Source organism: Salvelinus namaycush, chromosome 20, assembly GCF_016432855.1.
Source record: "Salvelinus namaycush isolate Seneca chromosome 20, SaNama_1.0, whole genome shotgun sequence".
Taxonomy (NCBI): domain Eukaryota; kingdom Metazoa; phylum Chordata; class Actinopteri; order Salmoniformes; family Salmonidae; genus Salvelinus; species Salvelinus namaycush.
In genome coordinates this window covers 1,086,690-1,111,026 of record NC_052326.1, presented here as the reverse complement: position 1 = coordinate 1,111,026, position 24,337 = coordinate 1,086,690, and the positions used below count along the sequence as shown (strand labels likewise).

General features: G+C 45.5%; 1 protein-coding gene across 1 annotated transcript in view; it reads right to left on the bottom strand.

Annotated features, from left to right (window-relative positions):
* Positions 1-24,337, bottom strand: part of srgap2 (SLIT-ROBO Rho GTPase activating protein 2) — a 131,651-nt gene that overhangs the window by 60,955 nt on the left and 46,359 nt on the right. Inside the window, exon 3 of the mRNA XM_039015559.1 lies at positions 461-653. Within this exon, the coding sequence (XP_038871487.1) occupies positions 461-653 (193 nt within the window). The remainder of the gene's footprint in view (positions 1-460; positions 654-24,337) is intronic.

Sequence of the window (24,337 nt, the reverse complement as noted above, 5' to 3'; positions counted from 1 at the left end):
GACACACACAAAAGGACACAAACACACACAAAGGAAGACATGAGTGTAAATTCAAGTCAATGTTGCTCCATGTAAATATTCCTAGTGTTGACGTGACAGTGTGGTGAGAAGGCAGACGAGGAGACAGTTTAAGAGGCATACACCAAGCCCAGCACTACTGAGTGTGTATGAGTGATGGATAACCCTGCACTGCCTGGACACACACACACACACACACACACACACACACACACACACACACACACACACACATCTGGGTCAGTAGGGGGAAACCCTCACTCTGTCCAGAGATGACCAGGCCATGATCTCTCTCTCGCTCTCTCTTTCTCTCTCTGTAGTCAAACCCTCTTCAGATGATATCAGTTCACATCTCCCTAAGCTGCTTACGCAACGCTGGCTTAACAGCACCGACAGAGTGGTAGTGTGTGTGCGTCTGTGTATGCGCGTGTGTGTATTTTACTTGAGCTGGTGGTCCTTGGTGCTGCGTGTCTTCGTAAGGAACCTCTCGGCCAGTTTCTCCAGGTTACGACTGTAGTCCATCTCGACCTCCGCCTTCTTCCTGAAGAAGTCCTGCAGGTCCTGCAGCAGCTGCACCCTCAGCTCACACTGCTGGTCCAGACATTTCAACTGCTCCACCAGCTGGGCACGGATCTCTACACAGGAAGGGAGGGGTTAGAGAACAGGCTCAGAAATGCGTGGCGCAGTCCTCGTTTCACAGGAGCATTGTAAAACAAGCTCTCTCACAGTGAACCGGCCTTAACGAATTTCGTTTATTTACATACCGGATTTGATGGGAGTGGGGGGGCTGGCCCGGTCATGGCGAGAAGGGATCCAGCTTTTGTCAAATTAACGTCAAACGGTGTCTTTTTTTTTAGCTAACCCTAGCCGTTTGCCAAACCTTAACCTATTTAATTAATTAATTAAAATGTTAATGCCTAGTCTAAATTAAATTAGAGAGGCCTAGATTGTATTTCAAAAAAAATATTCATACAAATAGTCTATAATATAAAAAAATATTCATACAAATAGTCTATTATATTAAACAAATATTCTATTCCGAAGTTGTGTTTTATTATTGTGTAGGCGACCTGTTTTTCTAGGCTAAAGATGATTTATTGCAGGGCTGAAGACGCAGCGGTCAATGTTTCACTTTTCAATAAAACATTTCATGTTGTTATAAGAACATTGGTCTACTTTATTTTATTACAACTTTACAGGCTAATTTGTAGAGTGCCACATTTTTACTAACGGAAACCCTGCTATGTATGTGTGTGTGTGTGTGTGTGTGTGTGTGTGTGTGTGTGTGTGTGTGTGTGTGTGTGTGTGTGTGTGTGTGTGTGTGTCTATGTATGTGTATGTGTGTGTGTTTGAGTAAGGCATCACACACACTGAATGGAGAGAGAGACTGAGGCCATGCCAAGCAGAGGATCCTGAGCGAATGTGAAGGCAGCATTTCAAGTCTTGAGGACACACACACGCATGATGCGAAACTGGATTAGGGATGACAGATGACAGACTAATGCTATGCTCTCATAGCTGCCTGGCAGACAAGAGGGCTTGAGATTCTATGAACCCCTCAGTCTTAAAATAACACACACACACGATCAGCGCTCACACAAGCACACACCCAAAACCGTACACACACACGCACACGCACACACACACACACACACATAAACCGTTGTTCGTGTCCTACCTTTACACCCCCTGCTGTATATGAAGCGGATGGCTTTAGCTTCCATATTGCTGAGCCTGAGTGAGTGTGGCCACTGTCTGACACTAACTCTCAGCAACTCTGCTCTGCTCTGCCGCTTACAGCTGAGAGGACAGTTTCACAAACCCACAAAGAGAAGTGGGATTTACAACTATCTGTCTGACTGTAAACTCTGTCTGAAAGCTATGCCCTCCCTCCCTCCCTCCCACACACACACACAGACACACACAGACACACACAGACACACACAGACACACACACACACACACACACACACACACACACACACACACACACACACACACACACACACACTGCAGCCTCCCATCTTGATATTCATTCTCTGCTGATTAGAGGGTAGACTGCCTTCGAATGACATCATCTAGTTACAGTACATGATGCAGACACACAGGTCTGTGTGTATAAGGCAGGTGTGTGTGTGTACTACAGTTTGGCTTGCAGCCTTTGTCTACATGTGTCTGTGTTGTGTGTTGAATGATGTCTGCTGTTTGTGTACAGTAATTTGCTGTTTGCTGGCTGTGTCATCTTGAATGACGGGAAATGATTCATTGTCATGCCTGTATGCAGCACACACACTACACACACACACACACACACTTTGGCCTGTAATTACCCAGACAATGCAACAGGAAGACACACACAACACAGGCAAACCAGATACATACCAAATGACTTGCACAACTTATTTCGGCTTCATACAAAAATAGAGAGAACTGAGAAAAGACTCATAGAAGAATAAGAGGGAAAGGGGAAGAGAAATGGAGAGAAACAGTAGAAGGGGGACGAGAGAGAGAGAGAGAGAGAGAGAGAGAGAGAGAGAGAGAGAGAGAGAGAGAGAGAGAGAGAGAGAGAGAGAGAGAGAGAGAGTGCACACAAATGACCTGAGGGCCCAGCAGGAAAGGGTGGCCACAGCACTCAAGGGAGGAATTGAAAAAGCTTATTCCACTTTCCGCAAGTGCTACCACGAAAATACCCCGCCACCATACAGGGGGTGAACGCAAGCCTTTCACGAGACTGTGCCTCAAAACCTCATGTCTACCTGGCCCACCACTCCACCCTGGACTTGACCAGCCTTTACAGCCAGGTCCACCTATACAAGGCAGCAATCCCAACTTTTGCCAGAACCCTGAAGGACGTCACCCTCAATCGTAGCCCCAGCACTTCACACAGGAGCAACAGAGCAAAGGACACCCCGACCAGACCAGCGAGACCCCCTCCCAGACCAGCGAGACCCCCTCCTGAAGGACCTGCACCGAGAGAACCCGCGCCAAGGGGACCTACACCCAGACCACAGCATCCCCAGCCACCTAGATGTTCTGCGTGTCAAGGAGAAGGTAGAGGAGAGACAGGGATGGGATGGTGGAAAAGAAAGAGGGCGGTGTGATGGGAGGAGGGGGATGGGCCGGGGCATGGAGGGAGGGACGGAGAAAGGGGAGGGGTGGTGGTTAAAATGATGGTGTCATGGGGTTTAACTGATGTAATAGGGGGCATGACTTTACCCCTGCAACACCTTACTGATAGTGACAGTTCTCTCTTCAGCACACACACGCTTGCACGCATACGCACGCGCGCGCGCACACACACACACACACACACACACACACACACACACACACACACACACACACACACACACACACACACACACACACACACACACACACACATTCACAGAACTGAGATCAGCAGTCCAGTCTCAGAAAACGTTCCCAGTCCCCGGGACCTGACCCCTCTGTCAGACTTTCCACATCTGAGCAGGACTCGCAAAGCACTCAGAGCAATGGGATTCTGCTGTGGTGAGAGCTCTCTGGGCCCGATATAAGCCTACAGTAGTACTCTCATGTTCTACCATCCCAAAGCAACAACCGTATGCTCACGTTGTCTGCTCACAAGTAGGGTGTGAGAGACAACGAGTCAGCGAAGTAGGCAGAGAGGTGACAGGGCGTTCCTGAGGTAAGACTGGGTCAAGGCTGTACTGTGGGCAACATGGTGGCAGCTGAGGGTCGGGGAGGGTGTACAAGTGTTTCACAGAGAAGGACTCAAATAGACTGAACCGGAACACATTGAACACACACACACACACACACACACACACACACACACACACACACACACACACACACACACACACACACACACACACACACACACACTAACTAAGAACTCAAACACCTAGGCTAACTACAGCAGACACAACAACACCACGCCAGACAAAACAATGTGGATGTGTTTAGACACGCGACCCACAGGTAGCCATCTGTCCAATGAGGATCCTGGGACGGCAGGAGGAAGCGGGGCCAGACACGGTGATGCTGTCTCTGACAGACAGGCCTGCTGAAGTAGAAGGTGGAAATAAAGAGAGGGAGGGGTTAGAGGGAAAATAGGAGAGTCTGTGGGGGGAGGAGAAGGAGAAAGTGGGACACACAGAGAGAGAGGGAGGGATAGTCAGAGAAACAAAGGCAGAACGAGGCAACTCTCCCCCTATCACCACATCCATTATTGATTACAGTGAGTTTATTCAGAGGGAGAGAGAGAGGGGGAGAGAGGGGGGGGAGACGGGAAGGGTGGAGACAGAGAGGGGGAAGAGGGAGAGCTAAAATAATTGTTCCAGACCAGACTGGACCCCAGAATCCTGATAAGATCCCCAGTTGGTACAGAAGCCGAGCACAGCCGTACACGGACAACAAAAAGCGCATGGAAGAATAGACCCATAGGAAACAGCTCGGTCCCTGTACAGCGTAGTGCAGTCACACACTGTTCATCTACCGTACTACAGATGTACCTGGTGCAGCAGTAGGTCAACAGCTCAGCCTACAGCATGTGAGCTGCATTGTAAGGGACACACACGCAGACACATTCAGCCTGGGGCGCAGGTACATCTGTAGTACGGCTACCTGACCATGCCTCTGGCCGTATACACAACTCTTGGACCAGTAGAAAGAGCCCGGCCTACAGCGCAGTTACTTGTCCTACACATCTTTTGGAAACTGGTACTCGTGTCTTCATCAGGGTCCTTCCAGGACAAGAGCAGCTCGACCAGGCCTACACAGACCCAACACTCCTGTCTGGCCCAGCTGTCACTCTCGGGGGTTGCCACGACAGCGGCACAGCCGGCTCCTGGAAGCGCCGCCTTCAGATTTGTCTGCTCTCATTACGGGATAGAGAGACAAGATGTACCCCCGCTCGTACACACACACACACACACACACACACACACACACACACACACACACACACACACACACACACACACACACACACACACACACACACACACACACACACACACACACACACCATAGTGTTTCTGGTAGAAGTAAACACATAGGCTGCAAACAAAGTAAAATCCCCACCACCCACAACAGATTGCTTATAGTTTTGATGTGAGTCACTGCGGCAGTATGGAGAGTGGTTGTCCAGCCAGAGAACTGGTGGGCACAGCACGGAATTCACTCAATAACACACAGATACACACACACACACACACACACACACACACACACACAGTCTGTCTGAAAATACAAAACGTAGACACACAGTCGCACACTTGCGCACACAGACACAGCGGGATATAGTTAGGATAGTCTATTGTAACACACACACGCAAGGCATTTTCTAACCAAGGCCACAAGCGGAGGTTGTCCTGTGAGGAGAGGAGACCTGTCCGTGGCCTGTTTTCCTGTACTCCAACCCCCTGGCAGGCTAACTTCACAACGGATACGTTAGTTAAGGCTATTCCTGGAAAAGCTGTTTCAAGAAAAGCCTGTGCTTTCTCTGCCTTGTGTGTGTGTGTGTGTGTGTGTGTGTGTGTGTGTGTGTGTGTGTGTGTGTGTGTGTGTGTGTGTGTGTGTGTGTGTGTGTATGTGTGCGTGTCTGTTTTTCTCAGTGGAGACCAGTGTTTTGCCTTGAGGCCATGTCTTTGTCTCCATGCTGGAGGGAGTGATACTGCAGGTCGGCGGGGCTGTGAGCTCATACTATTGTCCTCACAACTCTCATGGAACAGAATGAGAGAATAAAAGAGTGGAGGTTTTTCCAACGTAGGCTGGGAGACGGAGGGGAGACGGGGTGTCTGAAGAATATCCCCATTCATCCCACACACACAGGAAGAGCAGGGAGAGAGACAGGAAGTCAACAGGATCGGCTCACTGCCGGGACGACAGGGGGAGAGGGTTGTACCAAACAACTCCAGGAAGAGTGGTGGGTTCTGGTAGAGGAGAGGAAAGAACAGCAGCTGTTTCTACAGCTGACCTAGGCTATTGCTACAACGTGCACATTTGACCATTATTCCTTAAAATTAATGAAATATTGCACACTTTCCAGTCAGTGTTTTTCTGCTTAGGCCTATATCATATGGACTGAACCACCTGGGCAGCCTGTGGAGGGGGCTACTTGCTGGTGTGCGTGCGTACGTGCGTGCGTGTGGTTTAGAGCCTTGGGTCACAGGTTTTGTTCTCTAATAAGATTCTTTAGCAGGGTGGAATCTATTAGTTCCAGACATGCCACACTAATACTGGAGAAACACACACATTCTTACTGAGAGAGAGATAAAGAGAGGGAGAGAGAGAGATAAAGAGGGAGATAAAGAGAGGGAGAGAGAGAGAGGGGGAGAGAAAAATAAAGATATAGAGAGAGAGAGAGATAAAGAGAGAGAGAGAGAGATAAAGAAAGGGAGAGAGAGATAAAGAGGGAGATAAAGAGAGGGAGAGAGAGAGAGAGAGAGAGAGAGAGAGATAAAGAGAGGGAGAGAAGGAGAGAGAGAGAGAGAAAGGGAGATAAAAAAGAAAGAGAGAGAGAAAGGGAGAGAAAAAGAAAGAGAGATAGAGAGAGAGAGAGAGAGAGAGAGAGAGAGAGAGAGAGAGAGAGAGAGAGAGAGAGAGAGAGAGGGAGAAGGCGATGTAGGGAGAAGTAGAGGGGGAGAGGTAATAGAGAGAGGAAGAGATCCAGTTTCAGTAGTATTAAGTGTTGGAGGGGAAATTATTGGTAGAATAGAAAGTCCAGCCAGTGACTTTTCCTCTTACTGGGCTCAGATGAGTTGAGGAAAAGTGTCTCGTTCTGACGAGGCAAGTTAACGAGCTTACAGAGAGGGGAAAACAACTTACCGCCAAACCACAATGTGTGTGTGTGTGTGTGGACTTTCACTGCTTTGAGACCTCTCACTCACTCTAGGGATGCAGCTGTGTTTCAGAAAGGGAGAGGATTCAAAGGATCATGAACCCACAAAATCAAAAGAGAGAGCGAGAGAGAGAGAGAGAGAGAGAGAGAGAGAGAGAGAGAGAGAGAGAGAGAGAGAGAGAGAGAGAGAGAGAGAGAAAGAAAGGGAGAGCGATAGAGAGAGAGCGAGAGAGAGAGAAAGGGAGAGAGAGAGAGAGAAAGGGAGAGCGAGAGAGAGAGGAGAGAGAGAGAGAGAGAGAGAGAGGATGCATGAATGCTGATCTCTGCAGCAACAGTGAACATGGACATGAATAAGTAAAGCAGGACAAGAGCCATTAGAGAGCAGCTGCCAACACACACACACACACACACACACACACACACACACACACACACACACACACACACACACACACACACACACACACACACACACACACACACAAAGGAAGCTCCAAAATAAAGGAGAGAAGGGAGATGGAGGAGAGCTATCACTTCCATCATCATCATCACTGTTACCTTGGTAACACCCAATGGTGTGTGAGAGGAGAGCTGGATTAAGTGTGTTAGTGTGTGTCTGCACACGTGCGCGTGTGTCAGGACAATCATCCTGTATACAGTCTACAGCATGGTGCCTCCTTAGGGACACTCATAGTAAGGAAGACTGAAGTTATCAAGACGAGAGGAGATTCAAATAGATAGCTGAATAGTGAAGAGATTAGCAACGTTCATATTTACATCGTCTCCTGTAGCGTAGTCTACCAGCCGATGTGTTAATTCTAGTGACGGGCTCTCCTCGGCTGGCTGGTGTGTTTACCGACATATTCAATCTCTCTCTATCCCAGTCTGCTGTCCCCACATGCTCCAAGATGGCCACCATTGTTCCTGTACCCAAGAAAGCAAAGGTAACTGAACTAAATGACTATCGCCCCGTAGCACTCACTTCTGTCATCATATGAAGTGCTTTGAGAGACTAGTCAAGGATCATATCACCTCCACCTTACCTGTCACCCTAGACCCACTTCAATTTGCGTACCGCCCCAATAGATCCACAGACGATGCAATCGCCATCACACTGCACACTTCCCTAACCCATCTGGACAAGAGGAAAAGGAATGATGTTCATTGACTACAGCTCAGCCTTCTACACCATAGTACCCTCCAAGCTCATCATTAAGCTCGAGACCCTGGGTCTCAACCCCGCCCTGTGCAACTGGGTCCTGGACTTCCTGACAGGCCGCCCCCCGGGTGGTGAAGGTAGGAAACAACACCTCCACTTTGCTGATCCTCAACACTGGGGCCCCACAAGGGTGCATGCTCAGCCTCCTCCTGTTCACCCATGACTGCATGGCCACGCACGCCTCCAACTCAATCACCAAGTTTGCAGACAACACACCAGTAGTAGACTTGATTACTAACAATGATGAGACAGCCTACAGGGAGGAGGTGAGGGTTCTGGGAGTGTGGTGCCAGGAAAATAACCTCTCACTCAACATCAACAAAACAAAGGAGATGATCGTGGACTTCAGGAAACAGCAGTGGGGGCACCCCCATATCTACATCGACGGGACTGCAGTGGAGAAGGTGGAAAGCTTCAAATTCCTCAGCGTACACATCACTGACAAACTGAAATGGTCCACCCATACAGACAGTGTGGTGAAGAAGGCGCAACAGTGCCTCTTATACCTCAGGAGGCTGAAGAAATTTGGCTTGGCACCTAAAACCCTCACAACCTTTTACAGATGCACAATCGAGAGCATCCTGTCAGGCTGTATAGCCGCCTGGTATGGCAACTGCCCCCGCCCGCAACCACAGGGCTCTCCAGAGGGGGGTGCGGTCTGCCCAACGCATCACTGGGGGCAAACTACCTGCCCTCTAGGACACCTACAGCACCCCATGTCACAGGAAGGCCAAACAGATCATCAAGGACAACAACCACCCAAGCCTCTGCCTGTTCACCCCGCTATCATCCAGAAAGCGAGGTCAGTACAGGTGCATCAAAGCTGGGACCGAGAGACTGAAAAACAGCTTCTATCTCAAGGCCATCAGACTGTTAAATAGCCATCACTAGCACATTAGAGGCTGCTTACCATATACAGTACATAGACTTGAAATCACTGGCCATTTTAATAAATGGAACACTGGTCACTTAAATAATGTTTACTATTCTTGCATTGCTCATCTCATATGTATATACTGTATTCTATCCTATTCTACTGTATCTTAGTCTATGCTGCTCTGACATTGCTCGTCCATATTTTTATATATTCTTAATTCCATTCCTTTACTTAGATTTGTGTTTATTGGGTATATGTTGTGAAACTGTTAAGTATTACTTGTTAGATATTACTGCACTGTCGGATCTAGAAACACAAGCATTTCGCTACACCCGCAATAACATCTGCTAAACACGTGTATGTGACCAATAACATTTGATTTGATTTGTTGTTGCAGCGATGGCAGGGCTGACTGGACCACAGAACCAGTGTCAGATCAGCAGACGATACAGCCCTCTATCCCTCCATCCACCCCTCTTTCACCCCGTCTCTCTCTCTCTCTCTCTCTCTCTCTCTCTCTCTCTCTCTCTCTCTCTCTCTCTCTCTCTCTCTCTCTCTCTCTCTCTCTCTCTCTCTCTCTCTCTCTCTCTCTCTCTCGCTCTCTCGCTCTCTCGCTCTCTCTCTCTCTCTCTCTCTCTCTCTTCCATTGGCGGGTGGTTGATGCCAAAATTAGTCCTACTGTATGTTGTTGCCTCTGACGTAAATGTGTTTTGTTGTGTGCTTTGCCCTGCTTTGCCACTCAACCCCCCCCCCCCCCCCCCCCCCCCCCCTCCACCACCCCCCCTCTCTGTCCATTGCTTTCTATCCCTCTCTCTCTGGGCTGACCCAGCACTCTCCCTATTGTGTGTCCAAAGAGACAGTGCTGACCAGTGCTGACCTGGCCCCCCCACACACACAAAGGCTCCCATCCCCACCACTGTGGCTGGCACCACCATGCTGCCTCAGAGGGGTAGCAACCCTAGCACACACACACATAGTGACAGACATACACACTCAAACACACAGTAGAAATCAACAGGGCTTGGAGGGAGATGGGAAGTGTGTACATTGTCTTTTTATTGAGCTAACGAATGGATTACTAACGCTTAAATTTGTATTTGTGTATATTTTGTAAGCACACGGGAGGCGTGAATTGTGAGCTTTATCATTGACATTCAATTTCCAATTGTGTCCCCCTTTTCCAGATTCGGCTCCTTATTTTCCTTTGTTGAAACACATTTGGCAGCGATTACAGCTGTGAGTCTTTCTGGGTAAGTCTCTAAGAGCTTTCCACACCCGGATTGTGCAACATTTGTCCATTATTCTTTTCAAAATTCTTCAAGCTCTGTCAAATTGGTTGTTGATCATCGCTAGACAACCATTTTCAGGGCTTGTCATAGATTTTCAAGTAGATTTAAGTCAAAACTGTAACTCGGACACTTGGTAAGTTTCTCTGGTGTAGATTTGGCCTTGTGTTTTAGGTTATTGTCCTGCTGAAAGGTGAAATAATCTTCCAGTGTCTGGTGGAAAGCAGACTGAACCAGGCTTTCCTATTACAAGCATCCCCTTAACATGATGCAGCCACCACTGAAAATATGGAGGGTGGTACTCAGTAATGTGTTGTATTGGATTTGCTCCAAACATAACACTTTGTATTCAGGCCCAAAAGTTTAACTGCTTTGCCACATTTTTTGCAGTATTACTTTAGTACCTTGTTGCAAACAGGATGCATGTTTTGGAATATGTTTTATTCTGTACAGGCTTCCTTCTTTTCACTCTGTCAATTAGGTTAGTATTGTGGATTAACTGTTTTAAAGTCACCTGAATGGTTTCCTTCCTCTCCGGCAACTGAGTAAGGAAGGATGCCTGTATCTTTGTAGTGACTTTGTAGTGACTGGGTGAATTGATACACCATCCAAAGTGTAATTAATAACTTCACCTAGGGCTGGGCGGTATACTGTATTTTATGATACACCGGTATTGATGCACGGACCGGTTTGGGTTTTTACTTTACCTTCTATACCGGTATTTGAATGTTTGATTTGTTAAATGTGATACGCCATGTGTAAATGTACATTTTTATAGTTTACTTTGCTACTTGAGTCATCTCTCTCTGCTTTTTCTCTCCATGCCACTTTCCACCGAGACCTAGTCACACCCCCTGTCACTCAAGGAGCACATTTGATGTTCCTCAACCACGAGACACTTGCGTTCAGTCTGCATGGTCAATGCAGCACATGCAACAATGTTGATGACAACCATGCTGTTTTCACTTTACTTCTTAATATAAATCCACTAGCGTTCTATAATTACACTATTAGTTTGCGTTTCTTACATCAGCAAACAGCTAGTTTGTCTTTTCTTAGCAAGTTGCCCTAAATCTTGTGAGACACTAATTGTTAGCCGCTAATGCTAATAGCTAGCTAATAAATGTGCTGAGTCAGAGCAAACGTAGCTAGCTAATACAGCCTGATAATACCAGTGATGGTGTAGTCCTAAATCAGCATGTTGTTTGTTCAACAGTATCTTCTAAATCAAAGAGGAATATACAAAGAAAGAATATGTTAGCTACATGAAGTAGCTAAGAGAAAACACGCAATGTAGCCAAAGCTTATAGGGTCCCCTAGGAAACACTTATCAACACTTATCAACTCCTCCCTGGCATTTTAATTTGTTGTCATCTCAAATAACACTGTATTCAATGTGCCTACTATTGTATTCTAACTATGGAATTAGAATAGTCATTCTATTTCCATGATTCCAACAGTTTTGCTCTAATTTGGTTAAAAATAAGTCCTAGATTATTTGCCAAGATTGTGCAGCCCTACGTGGCAGTGTGGAAATGATCTCAATTGAGCAGTGGTGTAAAGTAAAAATACTTTCAAGTACTACTTAAGTACACATACTTTTAAGTACTACTTAAGTAGTTTTCTTTGGTATCTGTACTTTACTTTAATATTTTTATTTTTGATTACTTTTACTTTTACTTCACTACATTCCTAAAGAAAATACTGTACTTTTTACTCCATACATTTTCCCTGATACCTAAAAGTACTCGTTACATTTTGAATGCTTAGCAGGACAGGAAAATGGTCCAATTCACGCACTTATCAAGAGAACATCCCTGGTCATCCCTACTGCCTGTCACGACTTCCGCCGAAGTTGGTGCCTATCCTTGTTTGGGCGGCGTTCGGCGGTCGACGTCACCGGCTTTCTAGCTGCCACAGATCTACGTTTCTTTTTCCATTTGTTTTGTCTTGATTGTACACACCTGGTTCCCATTACGTTATAATTGAATACCTATTTAACCCTCTGGTTCCCATATGGTTATGTGCGTGTTTGTTCTTTGTTTAGTGTTCTAGACTTCTGTGAGCTGGTGTGTTTTTCCCTGCGTGGAAATTACTGTTTCTTTTCGAGTAAAGTACGTCTTTTACTCAGTTCTGTGTCCTGCGCTTGACTCCGTCCTAACCGCTGCACCCTGACACTTGACACTGCCTCTGATCTGGAGGACTCACTAAACACAAATGCTTTGTTTGTAAATTATGTCTGAGTGTTGGAGTGTGACCCTGGCTATCCGTAAATAAAATTAAAAAAGAAAATGGTACCATCTGGTTTGCTTAATATAAGGAATTAGAAATTATTTATACTTTTACTTTTGATACTTAAGTACATTTGATCAATTTCATTTACTTTTGATACTTAAGTATATTTAAAACCAAATACTTTTAGACTTTTACTCAAGTAGTATTTTACTGGGTGACTTTCACTTGAGTCATTTTCTATTAAGGTATTTGTACTTTTACTCAAGTATGACAGTTGGATACTTTTTACACCACTGCAATTGAGTGCAGGAAATGCAGAAATTATACAAATGCTGAAATTTGTTTTGGTTGAAGTTGAATTGAACAGCATAAAACAATCAGAATGGAAATCACTTATAATGTATATGTTGTCACCCTAGAATCACGCACTACCCATAAAGCAAATGCAGAACTTTTATTATTCCAAAACATAAAATACCGCCAAATAAAAATAATAATAATTTTAAAAATACCGTGATATAATATTTTGGCAATATCACCCAGTCCTAGTTTCACCATGCTCAAAGGGATATTCAATGTCTGCTTTTTTATTTGTACCCATCTACCAATAGGTGTAGATGCAAGGCATTGGAAAACTTCTTTGCAAGGCATTGGAAAACATCCCTGGTCTTTGTGGTTGAATCTGTGTCTGAAATTCTCTGCTCAACTGAGGGACCATACAGATAATTGTATGGGTGGGGTTCAGAGATGAGGTAGTCATTCAAAAATCATGTTAAACACTATTATTTCACGCAGAGTGGGTCCAAGCAACTTATTTTGTGACTTGTTAAGAACATTTTTCCTCCTGAACTTATTTAGGATTGCCATAACAAAGGGGTTGAATACTTATTGACTCAAGACATTTCAATTTTTCATTTTTTATTCATTTGTAAACATTTCAAAAAACAATTCCACTTTGACATTTTGGGGTATTGTGTGTAGGCTAGTAACCAAACAATTACATGTAATTCACTTTAAATTCAGGCTGTAAGGAATTTGAAATGTCAATGTCAAAATGTGGAAGAAGTCAAGGGGTGTGAATACTTTCTGAAGGCACTGTATGTGTGTGACCTCTGATTTATGGGAGTTAGGATCAATGTTCCCTCAAAGTTATTGGAGCTGCTGAGCACAAACTTGAATGTTGTGAAAATTCTGTGCAACTTCCAGCGCATGTTTACTGTGAACACTGATGCTGTACCCGCTGTAAGTTAGTTTTAACAGTGGCCAAGTCATCTAAGGTGGCTATTTGATCATAATGTAGGCCTACCAGAGTGGCCTACCATCAGAAACAATGGAGAAAATGCATTGCATAACATTTTAACATGGACATAGCTGTTCTATCATTCAGCCTACAGCAGCAGCCAATGTGTGGTGTTCAATGTGGGCCTACATTCCATGAGACTTGAAAAAAACATGCAGGGCTTGACATTAACCTGTTTATTAATTTGTCCTTCAGATAAGGTGACTGAAAATGGTTGTTGTGTTGTTTGATGCATGAAACCACTTTAGAAAATAAAATGCATTATTATTCCCATAGCATTATTACAGAGAATCAGACAAATTATGCTACCCTCTGCCTATTGGCTACTTAGATTATTCACACCTGCCTCAAAATACAACACTGCCCCTTTAAGACAAAAATATATATTTTCCTGACTTGCTTTTCAAAGATGTCTAGGAATGTACATGTTTTGTGCTCTTGCAGGAAGAAATCAATTCCCTATTGCTGACTGCAAATTCTCTATAACTGAGCTAATAACTCACTAACTAGTAACGGATATGAACAAAATGTGCACACGTGGCTACATGCAGCTCTTGCTATGATCTCAAAACAAGTGCATCTACCCACGACCACAGCTGTAAACACAGTCCAAGTTCAAAGTAAACGGCACAGATCCAAATATGGCAATGGTCTATTTGTGTAAAGCCCTACTGCACCTCTGATTGGTTATGCCGCAGCGGTCTGTGTAGAGTACAGGCTGAGTCTTGCCCAATAGAATCCTTCTCTGATGCATTGTGTCTACAACAAAATCTCTTGCATAGTTTGTTTTGTTTTGGTATGCTACACTGAAAGTAACTAATATTGATTCGATCACAAATTGCCACAGTAAAGGGAAACATTGATAGTGTTAACTAACAGGGAAACTCCAGGAAGTTAAATCTGGTTATTCACTCTGTGGGCTGATATTTCTTCTGGGCTCAGCGCGGCAGTCTTGCTCCTGCGCGTCTGCTCATGCGCGCAGTTTAGTGAGAACATTGGTTAGGAGTCACCCATTTAAGCCTGTTCCATATGGGGAAAGAAGGGTAGAAACAAGAGAACGACCCCAGGCTCTGGGACTCCTGCACCCAAAACACCCCAACACAACACACACATCACTCCACAATCAAATCAGGAGGGATGAGCAGTGGGGCCCCGTCGCGGACCCCAATGTCTTGCTCCCAGACAAACTAAACAACTTCTTCGCTCGCTTTGAGGACAATACAGTGCCACCGACACGGCCTGCTACCAAAACCTGCGGACTCTCCTTCACCGCAGCCAACCCTCGCAAGGCTGCCGGCCCAGACGGCATCCCTAGCCGCGTCCTCAGAGCATGCGCAGACCAGCTGGCTGGTGTGTTTACGGACATATTCAATCAAACCTTATCCCAGTCTGCTGTTCCCACATGCTTCAAGAGGGCCACCATTGTTCCTGTTCCCAAGAAAGCTAAGGTAGCTGAGCTAAATGACTATCTGTAGCCCTGTAGCACTCACTTCCGTCATCATGAAGTGCTTTGAGAGACTAGTCAAGGATCATATCACCTCCACCCTACCTGACACCCTAGACCCACTTCAATTTACTTACCGCCCCAATAGGTCCACAGACGACGCAATCGTAATCACACTGCACACTGCCCTAACCCATCTGGACAAGAGGAATACCTATGTGAGAATGCTGTTCATCGATTACAGCTCAGCATTTAACACCATAGTACCCTCCAAACTCGTCATTAAGCTTGAGACCCTGGGTCTCGACCCCGCCCTGTGCAACTGGGTTCTGGACTTTCTGATGGGCCGCCCCCCTGGTTGTGAAGGTAGGAAACAACATCTCCACCCTGCTGATCCTCAACACTGGGGCCCCACAAGGGTGCGTTCTCAGGCCTCTCCTGTACTCCCTGTTCACCCATGACTGCGTGGCCATGCACGCCTCCAACTCAATCATCAAGTTTGCAGACGACACTACAGTGGTAGGCTTGATTACCAACAACGACGAGAAGGCCTACAGGGGGGAGGTAAGGGCCCTCGGAGTGTGGTGTCAGGAAAATAACCTCACACTCAACGCCAACAAAACAAAGGAGATGATCGTGGACTTCAGGAAACAGCAGAGGGAGCACCCCCCTATCCACATCGACGGGACAGTAGTGGAGAAGGTGGAAAGTTTTAAGTTCTTCGGCGTACACATCACGGACAAACTGAAATGTCCACCCACACAGACAGCGTGGTGAAGGCGCAACAGTGCCTCTTCAACCTCAGGAGGTTGAAGAAATTTGGCTTGTCACCAAAATCACTCAAACTTTTACAGATGCACAATCGAGAACACCCTGTCGGGCTGTATCACAGCCTGGTACGGCAACTGCTCCGCCCACAACCGCAAGGCTCTTCAGAGGGTAATGAGGTCTGCACAACGCAGCACCGGGGGCAAACTACCTGCCCTCCATGACACCTACACCACCCGATGTCACAGGAAGGCCAAAAAGATCATCAAGGACAACAACCACCCGAGCCTCTGCCTGTTCACACAGCTATCATCCAGCAGGCAAGGTCAGTACAGGTGCATCAAAGCTGGGACAGAGAGACTGAAAAACAGCTTCTATCTCAAGGCCATCAGACTGTTAAACAGCCATCACTAACATTGAGTGGCTGCTGCCAACATACTGACTCAAATCTCTAGCCACTTTAATAATTAAAAATTGGATGTAATAAATGTATCACTAGTCACTTTAAACAATGCCACTTTATATAATGTTTACATACCTTACATTACTCATCTCATATGTATATACTGTACTCTATACCATCTACTGCATCCTGCCTATGCCGTTCGGCCATCGCTCATCCATATATTTATATGTACATATTTTTATTCATTCCTTTACACTTGTGTGTATAAGGTAGTTGTTGTGGAATTGTTAGATTACTTGTTAGATATTACTGCATGGTCGGAACTAGAAGCACAAGCATTTCGCTACACTCGCATTAACATCTGCTAACCATGTGTATGTGACCAATACCATTTGATTTGATTTGAGAGAAGACAGGAGTGGAGAGAAGAGGGGCGAGGTGACAGAAGGGGAAGACGAGGGGTGAGGAGTAAGAGAGAGGGAAAGGGAGAGGAGTCGGGAAGGATGAGGAGAGGAGTTGAGGGGGGTAGCAAGGAGTAGGGAGGGGTAGCAGCAGGCTACCCAGCAGGGGTGAATTCCTCTGCAGCCCTGGCACAACTCTGTTGTTCAGGAAGTCAGTTAACGGTTTCCTTTCCACTAAACTCAGACTGAGCTAACAAATGTTCTCCAGTCAGCACTTATCCACCCACAGTGCTCTCAGCCAGCCTTGCGTCCTCCTAACACACACACACACACACACACACACACACACACACACACACACACACACACACGCCCCCTTTGGCGCTCCTTTCCATCCCTTTGCAGTGACATTCAAATGTCTGCCAGCGGGCAGTATGACCTGGCGTCTGGCTCCCGCTATGTTAAACTGAGTGTAACATTAACCATTTAACCATCAGGACTTGATCAGGTCATTACACACTAACCCCCTATTAGCAGTAGCTGGGTTTCAAGGTCAGCTAAGGTGGTGGTAGTACACCCATCCACACTCAACACTACTCTAGGACTAGTACAGTACTACAGTGGTCAAAGCTGCCTATACAACACACACTGAATCCATATAGGCTACTTCCTTAGCCGCCACATGCTAGCCCCTGGACAATGAACACACTGGGGGGTAGGGGTGGGGGTAGGGCTGGGAGATTTGGTCAAAATATAATATCACAGTATTTTTTTTTTAAAGACAGTTTGACGCTATTTTATGTTTTTGAATAATAAAAGTTCAATTTTTTATTTATTTTTTGCTTTATGGGTAGTGCAGGACCCTAGGGTGGTAACACATACATACTACCTGTTTTTAATGGGTCTTTCTCCATTCTAATTGTTTTATACTGTTCAATTCAACTTCAACCAAAAATAAATCCTATCCACACTGCCACGTACGGCTGCACGATATGGGCAAACAATCTAGGCCTAATTTCTAACCAAATGTTGCAACTACGATTTGACTTGTGATTTAGAGCAAAACACTTGGGTGAACTGTTGGAATCATGGAAATAGAATGAGTATTCTAATTCTACAGTTAGAATATAATAGTGGCCACTTTGAATACAGTGTTTGATATGACAACGAATGAAAATGCCAGGAGGAGTTATTGTGACAATGCAGGAACCAAAGTGTTGACAAGTGTTTCCTGGGGTCCCTATAATCTTTGGCTACGTTTAATGTTTTCTCTTAGCTACTTCAAAATCAAATCAAATTGTATTTGTCATTTGTGCCGAATACAAGTGTAGACCTTACCGTTAAAGGCTTACTTACAGGCCCTTTGTCACGTTCTGACCTTAGTTCTTTTGTATTTTCTTTGTTTTAGTATGGTCAGGGCGTGAGTTGGGTGGGTTATCTATGTTTTGTGTTTCTATGTTGGGTTTTTCGTTTGGCCTGATATGGTTCTCAATCAGAGGCAGGTGTTAGTCATTGTCTCTGATTGGGAACCATATTTAGGTAGCCTGTTTTCTGTGGTGTTTTGTGGGTGGTTGTCTTCCGTGTCTGTGTGTCACGTTACGGGACTGTTTCGGTTTTCTATTCTATTCACGTTGTTATTTTTGTATTGTTGTCGTGGTCAGGATTATTAAATATAATGGACACTTACCACGCTGCGCATTGGTCTGACATTTCTTACTCCTCGTCAGATGAGGAGGACGAATTCCGTTACACCCTTAACCAACAATGCAGTTCAAGAAATAGAGTTGACTAAATCAAAAAACATTTACTAAATAAACTAAAGTACAGAGTAACAAAAAAAATGTGCATAACAATAACGAGGCTATTTACAGGGGGTACCGGTACACAGTTAATGTGCGGGGGTATAGGTTAGTCGAGGTGACTTGGGGGACTGGAGTCTTTGACAATTTTTTGGTCCTTCCTCTGACACCGCCTAGTATATAGGTCCTGGATGTCAGGAAGCTTGGCCCCAGTGATGTACTGGGCCGCACGCACTACCTTCTGTAGCGCCTTACGGTCACATGTAGAGCAGTTGCCATACCAGGCGGTGATGCAACAGGTCAGGATGCTCTCGACGGTGCAGCTGTAGAACTTTTTGAGGATCTGGGGACCCATGCCAAATCTTTTCAGTCTCCTGAGGGGAAAAAGGTGTCTTGGTGTGTTTGGACCATGATATTTCATTGGTGATGTGGACACCAAGGAACTTGAAACTCTCAACCCACTCCACTACAGCCCCGTCGATTTTAATGGGGGCCTATTCGGCCCTCCTTTTCCTGTAGTCCACGATCATCTCCTTTGTCTTAATCACATTGAAGGAGAGGTTGTTGTCCTGGCACCACACTGCCAGGTATCTGACCTTCTCCCACTGTTGTGTCGTCAGCAAACTTAATGATGGTGTTGGAGACGTGCTCGGCCATGCAGTCGTGGGTGAACAGGGAGTACAGGGGTGGGGGGACTAAGCACGCACCCCTGAGGGTCCCCAGTGTTGAGGATCAGCGTGGCAGATGTGTTGTTGCCTACCCTTACCACCTGGGGGCGGCCCGTCAGGAAGTCCAGGATCCAGTTGCAGAGGGAGGTGTTTAGTCCCAGGGTCCTTAGCTTAGTGATGAGTTTGTGGGGACTATGGTGTTGAACGCTGAGCTGTAGTCAATGAACAGCATTCTCACATAGGTGTTCCTTTTGTCTAGGTGGGAAAGGGCAGTGTGGAGTGTGATTGAGATTGCGTCATCTGTGGATCTGTTGGGGAGGTATGCAAATTGGAGTGGGTCTAGGGTTTCCGGCATGATGGTGTTGATGTGAGCCATGACCAGCCTTTCAAAGCATTTCATGGCTACTGACGTGAGTGCTACGGGGTGCAAATCATTTAGGCAGGTTACCTTTGCTTTCTTGGGCATAGGGACTATGGTGGTCTGTTTGAAACAGGTCGGTATTACAGACTCGGGCAGGGAGACGTTGAAAATGGTAATCCGCCTGGCCACGCGGCTTTGTAAATGTTGACCTGTTTAAAGGTCTTGCTCACATCGGCTACGGAGAGCGTGATCACACAGTCGTCCGGAACAGCTGGTGCTCTCATGCATGCTTCAGTGTTGCTTGCCTCGAAGCGAGCATAAAAGGCATTTCGCTCGTCTGGTAGGCTCGCGTCACTGGGCAGCTCGCGGCTGGGTTTCCCTTTGTAGTCCGTAATATTTTTCAAGCCCTGCCACGCCCAATGAGTGTCAGAGCCAGTGTAGTAGGATTCAGTCTTAGTCCTGTATTGACGCTTTGCCTGTTTGATGGTTCATCTGAGGACATAGCGGGATTTCTTATAAGCGTAAGGATTAATTTCTCGCTCCTTGAAAGCAGCAGCTCTAGCCTTTAGCTCTGTGCGAATGTTGCCTGTAATCCATGGCTTCGGGTTGGGAAATGTACGTACGGTCACTGTGGAAACAACGCCATCGATGCACTTATTGATGAAGCAGGTGACTGAAGCTCATTTCCTGCATTTCTACCTATTTTGACATGGCTTAGGCCTATGACCAGGGTGGAAAATAAAAAACATTTTAACGACAGGTCAGGTGTATTCAGAACGCGTTCAACATTAAATGAAAACTCAAAATTCAACGACTTTGTAACTTTAAGATTTTGGGGGGGGGTGAAATTTAAAGTATGCTCATATTTTTTCAACATATTTTTAGGGTGGTTTTACACTTCATTTAAACAGTAATGAAATGAAATAGGGAAAAAGTTGTATACGACACGTGCCAGCGAGTGTTACCACTACACCAAGGCTCTGCACTGGAAATACTAATATTAATGGTTGATGGCAGTGGGTAACCAAATCATAGATTGCAGTCTCCTTGTTGATAGACTGTTTTCAAGGTAAGGAGATATTTTGTCATTTGGGTGAACTATCACTTTAAAATAGGGCTGGATGAAAATGCTGCTTGCTCTCCAGGAGGGCTGGCCAAGTGCTGGGTGTTAGAAAATGTTCTTGTTATAACAATACATTTCTCAAAAAACAACCAACATTCAAGAAAAATCAAATGAATATCAATCCTTGCCATTATCTTACCCTACATAGACAAAATATGTGTTTATGAGTTGCCTAGCATGTGCACAATACTAAAATGTCAAATTATAGTTGATTCCTGGAGCATTTTATTATTGTAACTGACAGTTAACCTGTACGTCTATGTCGTTGTTTTGTGTTTGAATTGTTTACGTGTCCGCTGTGCGGGGGAAATGATAAGACAAGCGGAACTACGTAGGCAATACTGTTGTAACGGGGATCCTTATTGTAGCAACACACTTTTGGAGGGAAGGCAATCCCGCGCTGTGTTAGCTAAGTTTTCATGTCATCGGGTGTAGTTCATAAAGGTTGAAGCATGTATGTTAGGATGGTAACGTTATAATAATTAAGGATGAAGCGTGAATTCATGCCAGGAATAATAAGTGTGAAGTTTGATTTCCTCCCTTCTGTAATAAGCAGCCAATGAGGTATTTTTCCTTTATTCATGTGTTTAATCTGATACTGTTATAGCGCCGGCTAAACTGTTTATGTATGTAAGCACTTCAGAGTTATACCAAGCTAATAAGTCACTCGTAAGATAAGGTTGTAAGAGTGTGCTTAACTGTATTTTTCATTTACTTTATAGTTCTCACGGAAGGTGATCATTCTGACTAAATCTACAGAATAAAGCCGCCAGTTAAAATCAAGGAACGGTTGTGCTCGTGGTTACTGGAGGGAGCTACAATTATATCTCGTGTATATTTGTATGACTCATTCAAAACTGTCCATGAATGGCTACAAAAATACATAGCCTCATGTAATTCATTTTCAAAGACACAAGTAGTCATATCATTTTTCAAATACGTGATTACAATTGGGAAGAAGTGGAATAATGAAATACATTTGGAGAATAACAGCAGTATTCTTGCTGACAAGCACAGTAATCACCCTATAGTTGAGCCCATTGTTAAGTATGAGATTTATCCACGAATCAGACTGAATAAAGTAAACAGATAATAACATCTCCTGAAGACAAGATAACATAAATCCAACCCAACACCCTAACCAAAGAATTGTTCTATTTATTGTCCCCCCTCTAGAACCAAACTTACACTTTTGGGTTCACAATCTGTTTGACAAAAGTATTTATAGTTACAAATCAGGTAACCCTACCAAACCCGGTTAAAACATTCTGTAGGTCTGTCTGCTGCCTGTTCGTTGTCACAACCTAAACGTCAATCACCAAACGAGGGGACTAATGCAAGTGTGGATTAAATGGACTTCAGTAAAGGCTGCAATAGATTTATGGACGGGAGTATCCGTAACCTCATTTTGCTGACATACAGTTTAATAGAATCATCGGAGAGCCTTCTGTCTCTCCGTTCAGCTCCAGTCTAATCTTAAGGGGCGTTTCTTTAAAACATGCATCCAATCCCTTTGATTCTTCACAGAACTAGACCAATCATATGCTTCAATGTGCCGCGGGGCTTGGTCTGTGTGGAAAGCGGCATGGAGAGCGAGAGCGAGGGGGAGAGAGAATGTAAACTACACACGGCGTATCACATTTAACAAACCAAACATTTACACCCCGTTATAGAAGGTCAAGTAAAAACCCAAACCGGTCCGTGCATCAGTACCGGTGTATCGTAAAATATGGTATACCACCCAGCCTTAGGTGCGGGTCCTGCTCTGTATGCATAATGAAACGGACAGTTATCAAAAGTTAACGAGGTCTTCACCCATTTAGACTCCTTCCTCTCGCTCTTCATCCTCTCCTCAACCCTCTCACCCCCCGGGGTACTAATGTGTGTCTGTGCCCCACTCAGATGAGTGGTTAAGGGGGGGAGAGGCGAGGTTAGGGCCTCACCCCACTTAGACAAGCCTGGAAATCTAATCAGTTAGGGTGAACTCACTCACACACACAGGCCCCTTATGTCGATGGAAGGGCCTACAGAGTGCTTTGTGTGGTGGTTTTTGGTGGGCAGAGAGAGTGAGGTAAGTAGAGGTGACACAGTGACAGAAATCCCCATGCTCTGTTAAACCAGAGAACTCTGGGCCGGTGGTAATGATGGTGTCACGGAAAGAGGGGAGAGAGAGAGAGAGAGAGGAGAGAGTGGGCATAGAGAGAAAGAAAGAGGGAGAGAGAGAGAGAGAGGAGACAGGGAGAGTTGGGGAGAGAGAAAGAAAGAGGGAGAGAGAGGAGACAGAGAGACAGACAGAACGAGAGAGAGACAGAGAGAGAACGGAGGGAGAGAGAGAGGAGAGAGATAGAGAGAGCATCCTCCCATCCTCCTCTCCATCTAACATGACTGGCCGGGTGAAAGCTCCACCGTCTTGACTTTTACAAGGCCACATCATTGTTTCATAATCTCCCTCCAGAGTCAAACGTTACCAGGACCGAATGCCATCTGTGTCACAGTCTGGCCGGGCACACACACACACACCTCACCTTTAGCGCCGTGTACCGTGACCGTAAAGTGGTATGTGCCATCTGTTGAGGGAGATATGGAGAGGCAATACTGATACACACACAGACACAGTCAAAGACACTTAGGGTGCCGTCCTGAAGTCAGCAAGAAGAACACAACAGCAAACTGAGCAGTCCCAGTGTGTGTGTGTGTGTGTGTGTGTCTCAGTGTGTGTGTGTGTGTGTCTCAGTGTGTGTGTGTGTGTCTCAGTGTGTGTGTGTGTGTGTGTCTCAGTGTGTGTGTGTGTGTGTGTCTCAGTGTGTGTGTGTCTCAGTGTGTGTGTGTGTGTCTCAGTGTGTGTGTGTGTGTGTGTCTCAGTGTGTGTGCCCAAATGGCCAATGCATAAAGGCTTCCACATGCTTTGCTTCGCCTGGCACATAGCCGACCTTGACTAGAGGAACCGTACCAGCATGCTCTCGTACTCCCTTAAAAGACCTTCTCATGAAAAACTAGAAAAAAAGAGGCAACAGTACTGTTTCTCCCTCTTCAGACGCCGAAGCCAGTATACACTTCCTCAAAATAGTTAAGATAACGTTTTTGACGTTTTCGCCAAGCAGGTTTTAGCAAGCAGGCGAGTCGTCTCTCGTTGAATGACAACAAACACATCCGAAGACCAAAATGTCGTCACAAAATATGCACAAACCGTTCCTCACTGTTCCGGATGGGAAGCATGAGGAAGCCTTAACACCACACTAATCAGCTTAGCAGCCAGTCAGGGATTTACCTCACTAATCCACAACACTAGCACAAGAACAAGCCCGCTTCGCGTGTGTGGGCGCGTGCACGTCCGCGTTAACGTATTCAAATTAAAGCTAAGTCTGCTGTCCTGTGCTTTATAAGTAGACACTAATGTGCTGTGTAAATATCTGTTTGTCTCCAACATCGGAAGGGAGATGTCTTTATGAAGGACTCTGAACAGGGATGCTGTCTGATTCTCTACCTTCCTGCCCAAAGTGTGCACTTATACACTCCCCTTGTGGATTTCAAATGAATGGATTGGTGTAAACATGGGCTAAGGAGTTCCCACCATATTCTTTAAACCGGTCCAAACCTTTCATC